General features: G+C 34.8%; 1 protein-coding gene across 1 annotated transcript in view; it reads left to right on the top strand.

Annotated features, from left to right (window-relative positions):
* The first annotated feature begins 2608 nt into the window (after positions 1-2608).
* Positions 2609-17864, top strand: part of BRWD3 (bromodomain and WD repeat domain containing 3) — a 205532-nt gene continuing 190276 nt past the window's right edge. Inside the window, exons 1-6 of the mRNA XM_080795680.1 lie at positions 2609-2820; positions 2941-2999; positions 3202-3231; positions 3641-3700; positions 14951-15101; positions 16658-16756. Of these exons, the coding sequence (XP_080651806.1) occupies positions 2790-2820; positions 2941-2999; positions 3202-3231; positions 3641-3700; positions 14951-15101; positions 16658-16756 (430 nt within the window). The 5' untranslated portion in view covers positions 2609-2789. The remainder of the gene's footprint in view (positions 2821-2940; positions 3000-3201; positions 3232-3640; positions 3701-14950; positions 15102-16657; positions 16757-17864) is intronic.

Raw genomic sequence — 17864 nt, 5'->3', positions numbered from 1 at the left:
CTTTTGTCAGCTTGAATTGAAGCTTTGTCAGTAGATGGAGCTGGAAATACAGTGTAGGAATAAAGGGTTTTGCTTCCTGCTTCTGGCCCATTTTTACTGGGTAGGCTGCTCCCCCAGCTTGTGCAAATTTCCCCTGTGCCTTGTTCCTGTGGTGTATCGTTTTGGTGGCCAAGCTTCCCCAGCAGCTTCCTTTGGCACCCTTCTTCTGAGTGGCTTTGTAGTAAAGTTGTTCTGGTGATACATTTTGCCATGAACACATCTCTCAGGCACCCTAGAAGACTGATCCCAGGGCAGAGTTCCAGTGACTTCCAGAGGTTGTAGTTTCAGCAAGTTCTACCCACAAGGTACTATAGCATCTTTCCTGCCATTTAATAAGTCTTGTCTGGCTTTATTCTCTCCAACCAAGTCTGGATCTTAGCCCTTAGCGGGTAGGAGGGGTTGAAGGTACTATATCTCAATTCTAGAGGTAGCGGCTATTTTATCTACTACTATATTATGTATCTGCTATTCTTATATTTGTTAGAGTTCTCTTTACTCCTTACAAGGTAATCCCTTATTACTCTAATCTCCTGTCATTTTTAATAATTTTGTATCTTAAACTCTCTTAAAAGGCACATAGTAATTCACAGTAATTCATAGTAATTTTCCCTGATTGCATCCAGACTAATACTGAGGTAACCAATGGAATAACAACGTCCCATAAACCTTGAAATATGATATGAATATATTCACATGATTATACAGCAAGCCTTTCCTGTGAAGTGGGCACAGCACATACTATCCTATTTTACAGATGAGGAACAAGGTTCACAGAATACAAGTAAGTTTTCCAAAGTCATATAGTCGTTTTTATGAACTGTAAAATGGGGATAACAATAAAACCTACCTCCTAGGGTAACTATAAAGATGAAATGAGGTGAAGAATATTAAGTGCTTAGTGCATGGTTGTGGCTTGATAAAACTTAACTGTTATATATATTATACTTGATTTGTAAAAAAAATTCCATCTGGTGTTTTGCTAAACTATTTGCAATGAGTTGTCTAGGGCTTATATATATATTTTATTTTGTATCTTTTTTTTTTCGGCTAATGGCATTTTTCAAGTACTATAGCGTAATCACCAAAGATAGAACTACCATATCATAATTACCCCGTGTGGTTCTTTCTTTCTAATGGGAAATCGTAGCCAGAGTGACAGCTAAACATCGTAGGCTAAGATTGTATCAGCATAATGCAATTCTAGACCAATTGTGATCAATGGCTAAACTCGGAGTGAGGAAACCAAATTCCCAAGAATCCATCCCTAAACTTTAAAGGTAAAACTTCAAATTTGATTATTTTAACGAACATAAATAGTACATGCAGCTTAAACATAATCTCTGGTTTCATCGGGTTCAGCTTCTATTACTTTTTTTGGTAAAGGCTGGAGGTGGGAACAAAATATTAAGGAAAAATAGAAAAGGAGAATCAGTTTATTACATATGTATCAATTCTACAAATCCTTTAATCACATAGGATTTTACTAACCAAAGCTGAAAGTCAGTACTGTACCAAAAATTTAGGATTCTATGCATTAAAAAACATTGTCCCAAAGGTTGCATACAGATTTGTAATAATACATAAAACCACCTTGCATATAGATACGTAATAAAAAACACAAATCCATGGTTAATGTAAAATACTTTGGCAGTACTTTAAGATAAATGGGAAATTATCCTACGGGAATGAGGCAGGTATGGCACGTGCTAAACTTTCAGGAGGGGAAGAAATAAAATGCTTCATATCTGACGGCATATTCCCCCCCACAATATCAGTTTTTAGAACTGGTCTTTATAACAATATGAGCCCTGCACTCTGGACTGGTAAGTAGAACATTTTCATCTGGTACAAAAAACATTTTAAAGCGAAACAAGTGACGCCCATATAGGGTCTCCTTTTTCTCCTTCAGTCACAAGGTCCTTAAGGGGCTGGCCTCATTTTGGAGAGGCAACAAAACAAATCAACCCCCCCCAAAACAACAACAAAGCCTCTTCGGTGACCGGAGGAAAAAGAAGAAAGCGGCTGAATCAAGTCAGCCCCTCACAAGTTCCTTCCATCAGCGCCAGAAGGAAAAATCCTCAACAGGAAAGAGCCCGACTCCCTTCACAAGAAAGGAAACACTCAAGAGCTCTCGGAAGAGAACGCCACCACGGAGTTCTACAGCGTCAGCCAGAGCGTAGGCCGTCAGTTAGCACCTCCCCCTGTTTCCGGGAGCGGTAGCTAGGCAACCGCCGGCCTCAGGAAGAGCGGAGGCCATTCAGTTGCGTTAGTGCCCCTAGCGGCGAACAGCGAGAGCTGCAGGCTCTTCTCACAGTTTTTACCCTACCCTCTCTCCACCCCCTTTGCCCCGTCCCTCTTCCCCACCCCCAACCCCTCACCCCCGCCCAGCCGCTTCGGCTCCTCCCCTTTCTTCTCTGGCTCGCTAGCTCGCGCTAGCTCGCGCTCGCTCGCTCTCTCTCTCTCTCTCTCTCTCTCTCTCCCCCCCCCCTCCCTCCCTCTCCCTCTCCCTCTCCCTCTCCCTCTCCCTCTCCTTCCTCTCCGCCTCCTCTGCTCTTGGGCTAGAATATCTATGGGTCGAAACGTGATGCGATGAATCCGAGAGAGACCAGAGAGACCGAAACTAGGACGAGGAGTGGGGCGGAAGCGGTGGGACTCCTGGGCATGGGGGCTTCACCACAATAGAGGCAGCGCCCCCACCCGCCCCCGCTATCTCCTCCGGAGTGGAGCCCCCAAACCCCCGAGGGAAAAGGATGGCGGCGGCACCTACCCAGATCGAAGCCGGTGGGTAACTGTGTCTGGGGGCTAAGGAGATGGGAGCTTAGCGCGACGGCTGTCAGTTTCTTTTGAAAAAGCTTGTTTTTCTTTACCTTCCTCTCAGCCTCTTTTTCCCCTCTTCCACAGAGCTGTATTACCTGATCGCTAGATTCTTGCAGTCCGGACCCTGCAACAAATCCGCCCAGGTGAGAGGGAGAAGGAGATCTGGGAGTCGTAGGGAATGGTCCCAATGGGGAAATCGAAGCATTGGGTGTACGATTTCACTGAGGGTGAGGGAAAGGCCGGCCTTGACTAGTCCTGCCATCAGCGGCTGGGTTCGAAGTGGGGAGGGAGGAATGTGTTAATGGCCCGAGCTGCTCCTCATACCCGTGTTTCCCTTTTGCTCAGGTGCTAGTGCAGGAGCTCGAAGAGCATCAGGTACGGAGCCCCTTCGGGAAGACGTGGGGAGGGCTGGGGTGAGACTGGAGAGAGGGGAGGGCAAGTCAGGGGCGGAGGACAAGGGCTGGGAGGGAAGCTTGGATCTGGGCACTCTTAACTGTTGTCACTGGAGTGAACCAGCTTCTTCCCTCAAAAGAGGAGGATATCGCCGGGGTCTTAACTCGCCCCCTCTTTATGACCAAGGGAGGCGGTTTTTCAGGATTTCCTCCCCCTCGGCCTCCTCCTTCCTACACTGGACTAGCTTCAAGGCGACAGCTATCAGACCTAGAGAAATACAGACTCTAGAGGGTCGGGGACCAGGACCCGGGTTGGGTCGGTTTCATTGGGAGCCCAGGCATGGCCTATGTGGTTTGCCCACCCCCCATCCTTTCTTTTCTCCCGCCCCCAGTTGATTCCGCGCCGCTTAGACTGGGAGGGAAAAGAGCACCGAAGAAGCTTCGAGGATCTGGTGAGTAAAGTTTTCATTTCAACTTAATTCAACTCTTTTTCCACTCCCTCCCCACCTTGTTCCTCCAGCCCACTCCCGACCCCTCAGCCTACACCGTTCTAGAGCTCTGTGCTGGGCCGAAGAACGACAGCCCCTTCCCCCCTCCCTGCCAGTCGGAGAAAGGGTACCTTGCCCTCCCCCCGGCCTCGCCTGTTTCCACTCGGAAACTTTGATGATGTGAGTTAGTTATCAGAGATGCCGTTTTGTGTATTATGAATATGTTACAAACATTGAGAAAGGCCCATTGTAGGGGAAAAAGGGAGAGAAACCTGGGGGTTATCTTGGGGCACGTACCAAGGACTGACGTTGGCCAATGACAGCGTTGGTAACAGCCCAGAGTTCCGGATTAGTGGAAGAAAACTGGTTTCTGGTTGGTCCTGGCTTGAAATACGGGAACTGAGGCCAGGCTTAGTCTTTGGTGGGGGGGGGGGGGAGGTTACGGGGGAGGAGGTTTAGGAGGGGAGTTAACCGACCCTGGATTGGGCAACACAACACAATTAAAAATAATAGGAAGCATCAAGCGAATTCCAAAATTTGCGGGGTTTAGGTAATCGGCTACCGAATGAAAAGCGTAATTACTGTATATATCACATTTTAGAAAATAGCTCATTAAATCATTAGATCGCATTCCTGAAGATATATTTATTTTCACTGCATAACAACCACGGATTATGACCTTTTTGAGAATTGATGAAACACGATTTGGGGTTTAGAAAAGACAACAATGGTTATATTTTAAAATATGCTTTAGTAAAGACCAAAGGCATTGGGTTGACTGTGTTGTTTATCCTGCAAATATAATTCAGTGTCCATGCACTTCTCTTCAGCATTGATACACACAAAAAGGTGTTTTTTGTTCTTTGTTTTTGTTTTTTGGGGGGAAGATGTCCTCTTGCATTAGCCTCTGGTACAGTGAATTGGAAGGAAGTGAAAGGAGAAGGGGATGATGTTACTAAAATCTAAATTCAGCTATCTTTCCTTCAAATAAGATCCAAATGCAGGAAAATCAAAGTTAAAGTTGGGGTATGGTAGACTCTAAATATAAATAAAATGATTTAATAACAATATCTAAACTGATTTAGTGTTTATTTGACAATTTTTATATTGTTACAACAATGAGGCCTGCTAATAATTATTACTAAATAATAATTTTAGTTTGCTGACTAAATATTGTATTTTTTGTAAATCACAGAATAGTGTAATAATTGTAATATGGATAAACTCCACCATCTATACAATTAATGGTAAAAAAATTCTAGGTGGATAAAAATTATTTTGGAAAAACTGCATGTATTAATCAGTGTATTTAATTTGTAGTCAGACTTTTGTTGGACTGAAGTCCTGCCAAAAAGGGCCAAAACAGTGCCTACTAATATCTGTTTAAACACTTTATAACTAATGTGGTTTTGAAAATAGAGTTTTATACTGAGATGTAGTGAAGATGTTTTCATTTACATTTGTCTCTAAACAGACCATTTTAAGCAAATAACAAAATGAAACTTAAAAGAAAAAGCTTTTTTAAAACAAGAAAAAGCTTTTTAAAAATTACTTGACAGTGATAAAAAGCAAATGGACATCAAAATAATTAAAAACAGTCTGCTAACCACAAAGACACGAAAACAAAAAACCCCCACAATATCCAGTTTGCTAGACTTCCTTTCCTTATATTTAGAGGCATATTTTTACATAATGGTAATCAATGTCCATTTTAAACTCTGTATTTTCTTAACACTTTCACATACAATTATCTTTTTTGAATAGACATTGTCATTTAAATGGTAAAAGATTCAGTTACTTTTAAGTTGGCTATGATTTGAACTCAATATTCAGTTGAACATTTAGGTTACTTCCAGTTTTTCATTAATATCTTTGCATAATTAAGTAGTCTTTTTTTTTTTTTTTGATTTATTTTCCTGAGCTGTATTTCTAAAGCATAGTTATCAGGTCAAAGGGTCTTATCGGTTTTATGACTTTTCTTATATATTACTGCTTATATGTGTATTTATGTATATATATAAATTGTTCTTCAGAAGATAGTACTAATATATGATGTTAACATCTAGGTACTTGGAGTGAGTTTTTAAATACTTTTTCAATCTTTTGGTGGCTTTAATAGGTGAAATAGCCCCTGGTTGGTTTAATTAGCTCTTTTTTTCATGATTAGTGAAGCTTAAATTTTAACCAGTTTTTTTTTAATTGTTGTTAACCCATTTGTATATCCCTACATATGCCTGATTTTCACATTTATCTTTTAAATTTATTGTTTTTTATATTTCCTTACACATTTTTATTTTTATATACACAAAATTTCATCTATTGTTTGAACATTGTCTATAGTTTAGATAGTGCATCTTTTTTTGTTTTTAATTTATACATGTATTGTACAGAGGTTTTTATCTTTCTGGGATCCAGTGTTTCTAGGAATATTATGCTTTCGTAATATGGTCCTATTTTAAGTCAAATATCTGTTCTCTACTTACAGGTTCCTTTTTAAGGGAAAATGGGCTAGGACTAAGTGAGAGTTTGAACAGAAGGAAAAGAAGTATAGTGGCTGAGAACAGAATGTGCTGTGTTAGATTGATTGCTAGATAGATACAACAGTTGTATAGTTGCTTAGAATTATTTCACATATGACCTTTGATTTTGTGTGGCTTCATTGTGGGAGAGATGGTTTTTTTTTTCCTTAGGGTATGTTTTTTTTAAAATGCTGTTAGACAATGGATTTATACAATGTGATCTTTGATTTAGCTACATGTTTCAGGTTGAAGTTTAGGGCAAGTATTAGTAATTAGTAAAACCTTATGTGTACTTACAGTATTTATAAGTAGTATAATCCTGTATATTAAATTATATAACAATACTTCAAATTGAAGGTATACTAGGGTATAAAAAGGAATACAGATGTATGATGAAGAGGTAAAGGATTATAAACAAGGATATTAAAAATGGGTATCAGTATTTTGATATCCTTGTTTATAATCCTATACCTCTTCATGTATGCTACATCTATGAAACAAAACTCCTCTGCCTTTCTGTCTGTGTACTTTCACTTAAATTGTATATGCTGCTTAACTTGGTTTATCCAGAAAAATACTTAGATAATAAGTTGGATTTCTTCAGCACTTCATTACTGTTACTATTATGCATTCTAGAAATACCTCTTTTTTCTTACTGAAATCAGATTTAGTGTTTTACTTATAATTTGGAACAAAAGGCAGCAGGTATTTGTTAAAGCTACTAGCCAGCAATTATTGACATATTCAGATCTGAAGTGCCTTTTGAAATATGAGCCTGTAAATGAAATGTTTGTCAGTTTATGTTAAACTGTAAGGTTTTTGAATATGGCATTCAAAATAAAACATGCTAAATTAACTTTCAGAATTTTAAGTAATGATACAGGGAGAAATTTGAAGTCATGGTGAGTGTTTTTGAAGTTTGATCTGGACATTTTTCATTTCTCCTTGACTCTTATTTACAACATAATAGAATTAGATTTGCTTCTTACAATTCATCTTATGGTAGATAATTTAAATAATTACAGATGTCTGATCATTTATGGTGACCCTGTTGAATTGTTGGCTATTTTATTGCTTCCTCCTTGGAGTTTTATTGGGAACTACAAACATAGTAATGAGGGGTATGTGTGTATGTATGTGTTTAAATGAAGTTTTTGTTAACATAAATTTTACATATTGAAATTGTGACTTGGAAACTTCTTTTTTTAAAGGCATGTTTTAATATTTTTTAGTCATTTTAAGGGGACTTGTATCATAAGACTGAACCAAAGTCATAATTACCTTTAGGTATGTTATATATTTTCACATTTATTCAGCATTTTTCGTGTATAGAATTGAAAGCCCTAATTAGTGCTTTCATTTAGGGTGACATAGATTGTATTTCCTTCATTTTATATTCAAAAGACTTGAAGCAGTTCTTATGCTATTGAAAAGTTTATCAAGATTGTATGTTCACTACTATCTTTAAAAAATGTATACATCTATGATGATATATGTCATTATAAGAACTTGCATCTGCCTGTAATATACGCAAGTCTAAAAGTGCTTTCACATTATCTCATTTGATGCTCACCAAGTACTTTAAAATACTGTATTTGAATTCCAGACATACCTGTATTTTTTTCCTTACCTTACCCAGCTCTTGTTCTCTAATTACTAGTAATAGTTTAAATTGTCTATTAGAACAGTAGAATGAATGTAGAACAACTCAACAGTTGTTGAGTGCTGGCAGCATTGTTTTTGTATCTCTAAGTGTGGAAGTAATTTAAGTGTGTGTGATTTATTAACTGCTGTGTGGCTACACAGCCATACTTAGGAAGAACAGAATGCATCATGGGAAACCAAAAGTTATGTGCTGCTCAGCCCCAGTGTGGATATAATGCTAACTGATAGGTCTTATGGTAGAGAGCAATCAATGTCTGGAAACTAGTATTCCTCACTTTTGATTTGTTTGAGCCACATGTACAGTTTTGCTTTCTATAATATGTTGGTTTTAGTTATTTGTCTGGATTGATAATTGTCTTTTTTTTTCACACTTTGGCTCTAAGAACATACTTTAAATGATTAAAATCCTTTTGGAGATTTATCATTAGTTCTAGGAAACTGGTATCTATCTCAATACAAATGAGATGACATTAAGAAAGTGAAGAGAGCTCCTATTTGGGAGTAAGAATTTGGGTTGGGTGAATGTTCCTTTTAAAATTTTGTTCTGAAAGCACCTTTGTCAATTTGAATATTAGTTTATTTTTGTTCTTGGTTTATTGATGTTGATTACTAATTGATTGATAAACAGGTTTTTGTTTATTTTGTTTTGTTTTTTGGTAAAGAGCAAAAAAGTAATTTCAAGTCAATTTAGTGTTTGGGTCAAATTTCAGAGATGCCCTTGTTTGACATTTTTCATAAAGGATTTTGTGAGTTGTAGAAAAGACCATAACATTCAGTTGGGAAGATAGTCTTGTTGAGTGACCCTGGGCAAGTTACTTAACCTCTCAGGGATTCAGTTTTCTCATTTATAAAATAAACTCCCCTATCCATTTTACAAGATTGTTGTGTGAAACAAATGAGTTAAATAGAAAGAACACCTTTTGTTAATTGAAAATGCTGTGCAAATGATTGGTTACTGCATTTTAGAAATAGGACATAGAGGTTGAATGGAAAATGGATATCTAAAGACTATGACCCCAGAATTTATATGTTCATAGCTAGCTATATCACAACCTCATTTTCTTAATATTTTTATGAAGTGAGGAATATATAAAACCGTACCATTGATGGGAAAAAGTATTTTAAAAAGTGTTAGAATTGAACCAGTTTGAGTGCTTTGAAGTGTATCTGTATTAACTCAAGCAAGAAATGATCGTTATATCAAAAGATATTTAGTGTTATTTGCATTTTTATTAGTTAGAGAAAAGTAACTTAGTATGATACTGGTGTAGTATTCTCTGTTTTTTTAAGAAGTGGGAGATAGGTCTTTCTGATGTCTTGTTGCAGGGATCCTCAACACTTCTGATTGATCTTTTCTAATCCTGAACTTATTTTCTGTACATTATTTATAAATAATTTCTTATATTTTAAATTACCTTGTTGAAGATGTTTTCTCATGCTCTTTAATATCTACCATAGTACTTTATAATAATCTGGCCCTCAGTTATTTTTTGTGTAATTTTCTTAACTTTTGTTAGGAGCATTTCATGATATATATTTCTTTTTTTTTTTTTTTAAAGGATTTTATTTATTTGGCAGAGAGAGGTCACAAGTAGGAGGAGAGGCAAGCAGAGAGAGAGGGGGAAGCAGGCTCCCTGCCGAGCAGAGAGCCTGATGTGGGGCTCGATCCCAGGACCCTGAGATCATGACCTGAGCCGAAGGCAGAGGCTTAACCCACTGAGCCACCCAGGCGCCCCTCATGATATATATTTCTTAGGCTTATTTAATATGCTAGTTGGAACTATGTTCTTTTATTGGACCTTTCTCTACCGAGAAACTTCCAGAATGTGGATGGGTCCCTTGTCCTTGTCTTGATACTGTCAGCCCTCAGGGTTATAGTATTTTTGGTGCTTGCTTATGCTGTCATAACCCAGAGAATATTTGATCTGAAGTGGGTTGCTCTTGGCTCTCTCATTCCTGAGAAAATGCTAAAACTCATAGAAAAAGAAATGCTATGAACAATGATAAACATTTTCAAAGAAAAGTGATAGGAAGTCCTAACACTTTGTAGCCCATGTACAAACCAGTGTATTGCTGTAGTGGAAAAGCCTACCTGTTTTATTTCCCTTTCTGGCTAGTTTTTCCCTTTCCTCCTTCAAATTCAGTAAACATTAAAACTCAACACTTTATGGTATAATATTGGATTATTGTGGACATTTATATACTGAAAAGTATCAGGAAGAAAATAAACAATTAGTTTTTTGTGTTTTCTTCTAGTCTTATGTTTTTGTACATGTATTTTTTCACATCAGAATCAGATAATACTCTGTGATGTTTTTACTTTTTTTTTTTTTAACTCAACATGGAGTAGAATCTTAAACATTGGGGAATATTATGTGTTAGTCACTGTGCAAAAGTACGTTTACTGGGTAGAGGTACCTTTCTATTTGTATGGAATGCCTTCCCTTTTGTCTGTCCTGTGAATTTTCACTTAGCCTTCAAGTGTGAGATTAGACATGAACCCTTTAGGCTGAATGAGGTACTGTATTTCTTTGCTTCTCTTAGCTCTTTGTACTACCTCTAGGTACTTATACTTTGATTTGTTTTATTTATTTTATTTGTTTGTTTATTTGTTATTTATTTATTTATTTTTATTTGTCTTATTTATTTATTTGTTTGTTTTATTTACTAGTTTGTTTCCTCTACTAGGACTGTGGGTTCCCTTAGGGCAGCAGTTTGTCTTCCCATTTCATCTCTATATGTTAAATGTCTGAATGAATGAATGCAAGAGTGAATGATTCTGTTTTTGTTTTACAAAACGTATGAGGTAGTAATCATTACTCCCTGTTTTACAGATGCAGAAGCTTAGGCTCTCAGACTGAGTAACTTTGCAGGTCACAGAAGCAGGAACTGAGGATGGTAGAGAAATTAAAATCTAAGTCCTTTCTACTGTGTCACACTGCCAGAAGGAGTAACAGCTAGTAAATTTTAGAACCTGAATAATCCAGGCTTCCAGACTTCAAAGTACCATGCATGTCTTTATATTATACTTATATTGATGTATTTAAAACCTTGCTGTATTTTTCAAAATCTATTTTGTTTTCCATAAATATTAAAAAGAATCACGTGTCTTAATTTTTTATATGTGCTTCTCCCCCTACCCTGCCCACACCAAAAAATTGAAATCTCAGATAAAATGTTATGATTTCACTTCTTGTATGGGCCCAGTTTGATTCTTCATTTACCTGTGTAGTCATGATCTTAGAAAACAAAACACAGAAACAATTATCTTTTCTATTTGTTTTTTTGTAGTTACTTATCCTGTAATTTCTAAAAGCCAAGGTAAAAATGTCATTATTGCTATCTGAAACTTAGTGTTTCAAATGTAGTGTTTGGTATGGGCCTGGCACCCTGAATTTAGGTACCTTTTGCATTTTTTTCAGTTCTCAGCTGGATTCCTTTTAGCTAATTATGATGAGTAGGATCATTTCTGTGAACACTCTGGTCTTCTCACTTGTCATAATTCTGAATTTTAGTAATTCAATTGTTAAGTTTGCTGTTTAGGTCAGCCTGTCTTCCTATCAAGAAGGTTTATAGTCTAGGCTTCATTTAATTTCTTTCAATTTATTTGAATTTATGGATTTATTTTTTTGCAGTCTTTGTGTTAGTTATCTTCATAAATTTTCAGTTGCCTTAATAAGACAGTAAGTAATAGGAAGAGCTGTGGACAGGGAAACCCAGATTTCTATACATTCATTGTGACCACTGGACTTCACTTCTCTGGATGTTTTTCCTATTGTAAGATGTGAAGTTAGGCTAATTGTGTATAAGGATCCTTCTAAATCAAACATTCTATAATTTAACTCCTTGGAGCTGTTTTACAGAATAATATAGAAGTTTGTATTATGTTCTTGAACCTTGTTTTTGGAGAATGCTTTTCTTCTGCACATATCAAAGTGCTTATTGTGTTACTTAGCCATTATATTCCACAGAGAAAAATGTGGTTAAATAACTGAAATTAGAAGATTTGAGCTTTAATTGAAAAGAGTAGCTTATAATATTATATTATGAATTTCATAAAATATTTTAATATATACTTTTAATATTACATTTTATTATATATTATATTCATACATAATTCTAATGTAGAATTTTTTTAAAGACTTAAGAAAGTAATTACTGAGGGTATATAAGAGTTCTTATGCCAAAAAAGATTGCCTTTAAAAAATTTCTACTTTATTCAAAGCAAATGGATTGAAATAAATGTTGACTACCACTTACAAGTCCTGAAATTTGATTTAGAAAAAAACTATTGCAAGAACTGAGCTGATATAGTCTGGAAGCCTGTTGATATTGTTTAAAGGAGACTCTAGCATGTTTAACTCAAATGTATTGTTATTGCTATTGCGTTGATAGAATATGCTTATTGATTTTAGAGGAATGGACTTGTTGAATGGAACCATTTAGAAATTAAGGAATTTCCAATTGTATAGGGTGGAATTCAAACGTGTAAAATTTATTTAATGGCTTGTAATAAAAATCTCAAGGGGGAGAATTTGGGTGTAGATAAGCCTTGTTTTGATTGCTTAATTAATGATTCTATATTTTAAAATTATTACTGAAGAATTGATACGAAGATTTATGTAATTCACTGAAAATCAAACATCATTGTTTCTGTAAAATGAAGTGGCCAGGAGAGTTAAGTTGTCTGTTTAGGATATAGTTCTGACAGATTTTCTGTAAGGGGGTGATTTTAAAAATTCATATTAGAGAATTATTTTCTGGATTATATATGGCTAGATATATTACAATTTCTAGGCAGGTGAATAACTCTTGAGATGGTAACAGGTTGAAAAAAAAGAAAATTGATCAGAAAGAAAATGCCAGTTAAGGAGGACACTTGTAATGAGCACTGGGTGTGATACAGACTGATGAATCACTAAATTCTACCCTGAAACTAATAATATACCATATGTTAAATAACTTAAATTTAAATTAAAGAAATAAACCAACTCCCCCCCAAACCCAAACAAACAAAAAAGAAAATGCCAGTAAAGACATGAACTGCTATCCTGTGTAAAGACTTCATATAGTGTTTACTTGAAAAAATAATGACTGATAATGGAAGTGGAGTATATCCCAGACTGTTGGTGGGAAAAAAGGCATAAGCTGTTATAGGTGTTCATATACAGTTTTTAAAAGCTTTTTTTCTTTGAGATACGTATTTTTTGGGGTACTAAGTGTACTTGCCTGTGGGCATATTTAAGAAATGTTTTAATATGGAGGGAATGAATTACAAACTAGGATTTTAAGATATCATTGTCTATAGATAATAATTAGATTAAATTGAATCATCAGTTGCTTTGACTTTAATGTTACCTGTATGTTTTTCTAAGAGGTGGTTCTATAGAGTTATTTGCTTGGAAAACAAACTAGAGATGGGAGAAATAACAGAAAGAATTTGCTTGATCCTTTGTCCCAATCTAGAAGCCAAACCATGTTGACGAAAATATAAATTAATCAGGCTTGGTTGCCATTCTTTCTGAGCATCATGACAGTTCCCAAGAGCCATTTATTTTGGTAGATTAAAATTAATTTTTGCTGGGATTTAGAAAAGATAACTGGCAGGAAATAATTTTTAAAAAATCACAATAGAATCCCTTATTCACAGAATTCTGAATACATATTGGATTGTAGTTCTTTATCGTATGTTTTCTAAGAAAACAAAAAAGGTACCTTGATAGGAGAATCTAAGATTTTTCCTCTATGAATTCATGTGATATTTCTTATAGATGGACTTTACTTTGTTTTTTTTTTAATTTAATTTTACTTTTTCAGTGTTCCAAGATTCATTGTTTATGCACCACACCCAGTGCTCCATGCAATATGTGCCCTCCTTAATACCCACCACCAGGTCCTCCCAAACCCCTACCCCCTCCCCTCCAAAACCTTCAGTTTGTTTACTTTGGTTTTTTAATGTTCATTGATTCATTGAAGAAATATCTACCAAGAATACACATGATTTATATTTTCATGGTGATCATTAGGAATGATTTTCAAAATTATTCTTTTATGTTGTATTGTTCTTGACTTGGTGATAATATATTGATGTGGGGTCCTATGTGATGGTATAAATAAATAAATATCTATTTATTTACATTTTTATTATATATTAATATAGCATTTAATATATTTATTACATTTTTATTTATATTTATTTTTCATTCTTTCCCTTTATGTCAAGATGAATATGTAAATTTTTTTAATATAAGGATTTTTAATATCTAGTTTTCTGTTTGCTCCTTTAATAATTAGGTATTTATGAAATACATCCGGGACTTGACCATTAACTTAGATAAAAATGAACAGTTTTGTTAATTTTCTCATCCCTGTGTACATAAGTTTACCATCTTCAGAAATTTTCTTGTGTGTTTAAAAAATGAGTTAATGTTGTGATGAATTTTGAGTACATAGCATAGTTATTTTGATCATAGTATTTATAAAAACATTAATTGGATACTGTTTTGGAAACCAGTTAACTTTTTTAAGGAAAACCAGTTCTGCTCTTTAAGCAAATTTGTCCTGTTAATCCTAAAGGGATTTAGGTGAGAGTTTGATGCAAGTAATACCTTTTGTTTGTATTCTTATCATTTATATAGAATCTAGATTCTCTGATTTTTGATCACTTCATCACTACTGAATAAATCAAGTACTAGTAGAGTTTACCCGTTGTCTTTGTACTTTAATTTTAGGCATGCACACTTTTGCTGTTTTGCAACACTTATTTCATAAGATTAACAGCTAAGCAAATGATTTAATCAAGGCATGTAAAAGTAAGTTTGAGTGCCATGTCATTTAAATGTTATCATTTAGATCTGCTTAATTTTTGTAGCTGTTTCTTTAGTTTGGCTAAAGTATTAAATATTTAAAATGTTATTTTCTGATCCTATATATAAAAACTGCGCTTTGTTCCATGATGGAATAGTTTGGTAATGGTGTAAATTATGTTTTTAAACCATATTCATTTTTCTGTTTTATTTATGCTTTTTAGGTGGCAGCCAATGCACACATTCCTCCAGACTACCTCCTTAAAATTTGTGAGCGGATTGGTCCCTTACTAGATAAGGAGATCCCTCAGAGTGTTCCTGGGGTACAGACATTACTAGGTGTTGGTCGGCAGTCTCTGTTACGGGATGCCAAAGGTAAGATTTTCATAGTTTTCAGAGGAAGGAGTGGAGAACAGCATATTTTTATGTTAAGTAAATGTTCCCATGCTTTCCTAAATACTAATTTTCTTCTAGTTTTTCTTATTTTGCCAATCTTATTTTCTTAGTGTACAAATAAATTTTTAGAGGCCTAAAAGAAGCCCTCTGCTATAAAACAGTGAATACAATAGAAGTATAGAATGTAAAATCTTTTTGTAATCCTGTGGAATAGGGATCTTAAAAGATCATTGCTCTGATTAGTATAGTATGAATGCTTAAAAGTCTTTTATTATGTTTTAATATTTTTAGATTTTAGTATTATGAATCTTTATATCATTCTAATCACGTTGTATATTTTATAACAAAATGAAAAATAATATGTAAAAATTTATATGTGATATATAAATTTTTTTATAATTGAAAATATTAAAAACATATATCAACCTATTAGTGACTGTTCAGTAATAATTTTTGTACTCCACTGTTTTCAGTCTTTTAAAGATTTTTCCCAAAGTTTTTCATGGAACCCCAATATGTAAAATATATAAAATAGTATTTTATGAATATAAAAATGTGAAATTAGACATTAAAGATGCCTGTTAGTGTAATACATACTTCAGGTCTAGCAACTAATTTGTTTTGTTTTATTAGCATCATGTTTTTTAAAACTTCTAGTTCACAAAGGTAAAATAGCTTCAAAAATACCAGTTTTAAACATCTAATTTTATAATATAAGGAAATTATTCAAATCATTTAATTTGGAAGTTTTCAAGAGAACAGTAGAGGGGTGCCTGGGTGGCTCAGTCGGTTAAGTGTCCAACTCTTAATTTCAGCTCAGGTCATGATCTCGGGTTTGTGAGACTGAGCCCCGTGTCGGTCAAGCTGTGCTTGGCATGGAGCCTGCTTGGGATTCTCTCTCTCCCTTTCCCTCTGCTCTTCCCCCCCTCAAAAGAGAGTAGTGCATTATTCTTGTATCATAGTTGAATTATTAGGAATATTTCACATTTACTTGAGTTTCTTGACATAAACATGAAAGACAAAAAACACAACTATTTATAGTCATTTATCATCTGATATGCAATATTTTTACCTATTATGGCACAATTGGCAGGCTTTCTATAGTATGACTATGCACCAAGTATAAATGATTCTGAATTTTACCTGGCATACTTGTGCTGTAGTCCTAACCTTGCTTATATAGTTTTATGTAAGTAGAAATATATAAGCCTAAAGATCACGAAGGACCAATATAAAATTAAAACCTTATTAATCCATGACATATTTATATGATTCAAATACATGCTGAATAAAAGCTTTAATTCTAGATCAGCACAGAAATAAAATATCTGGGTGTTATATTAAAGTGTTGTTATTTAACAATCATAATATAGTTTATAACATGTTCAAAAATATGCATGTTATTTTTTATTGTGGTATTAATAGTTAAAAATATAGTCCAACAAACAAAATTGAAAACAGAGATTTACCTCTAAGGTACAATTTAAAAAAACACTGTTCTCTTTCTTGACTAACTTTTCAATCTTTTTGAATAGACTGTAAGAGTACACTATGGAATGGGTCTGCTTTTGCAGCTCTGCATAGAGGCAGACCTCCAGAACTACCTGCAAATTACGTGAAACCTCCAAATGTGGGTGAGTAACATCCATGTGAACTATGAACATATTCTTGATTTTTTTCTTCCTGAACTCATTATACAACCAAAAATAGGTACCAGAATTAAATTTGAAGTATAAACAAGCTGCTTACATTCTTGAGGGGCTTCATGGTTGGTCTAACTTTTTTAAAACATTTTTATTTAATGTGATTATGGTTTTGTGATCATGTGCTATTTTCTTTCTTTCTGCCTTATTTTCTTTCTTTCTTTCCATCTTTCTTCTTAGCAGAAGAATTTCCTTTTTTATATACTATACATGTTTTTAACCATATGGATGCCTGTTTACATATCTATGTGCTGAGCTTAAAGATTTTACAGGGAACTATGTAAAGATGGGTAACTATGTAAAGAACAAAACAAAATACATTCCGCTTTTATCTGTTTACTAAACATAATGATGTGATAAATTTTGTATGTCTTTATTAAAACAAGAAAAATTACCCTTCCCCTTTTTAAAGTTTACTGAAATTTGCATGTTCCATTCGGATTATTCCTGGGACATCTCTGGCCAGACCATTATGGAGAAATACTACTAGTGGTTTCCAAGGAGACCTAGCTATGAAACCATTTGTACTAAAATTTAACTCTTGAAAAGAATGTATAAACAGCTAGATGGGGAACCTGGGTGGCTCAGTGGGTTAAAGCCTCTGCTTTCGGCTCAGGTCATGATCCCAGGGTCCTGGGATCGAGTCCCGCATCAGGCTCTCTGCTCAACAGGGAGCCTGCTCCCTCCTCTCTCTCTGCCTGCCTCTCTGCCTACTTGTGATCTCTGTCTGTCAAATAAATAAATAAAATCTTTAAAAAAAAACAGCTAGATGAGTAATTGCCACTCTGCTTCCCTATTTTTTTACTCTTCTAAAAAATTATTTTATGTAGTGCCTAGGGCCCAGAGAATATTCCTTAAATTCAAATCGAAAAATAAAAATACTTTTTAAAAGGAATACTGTTTTATATAATAATCTTATAGAAGTTATTTACCCCAAGAGTTTAAACAAATTTAGGCTAGAAATAATTTCAAAAGTTATGTAGACAAAATTATTGATAAAAAGTCATAAGGGTTATTGAAGTAAATTAGATACTTCAGT

This window comes from Martes martes, assembly GCF_963455335.1.
Source record: "Martes martes genome assembly, chromosome: X".
Lineage (NCBI taxonomy): Eukaryota > Metazoa > Chordata > Mammalia > Carnivora > Mustelidae > Martes > Martes martes.
This window is presented reverse-complemented; position numbering and strand designations above follow the sequence as displayed.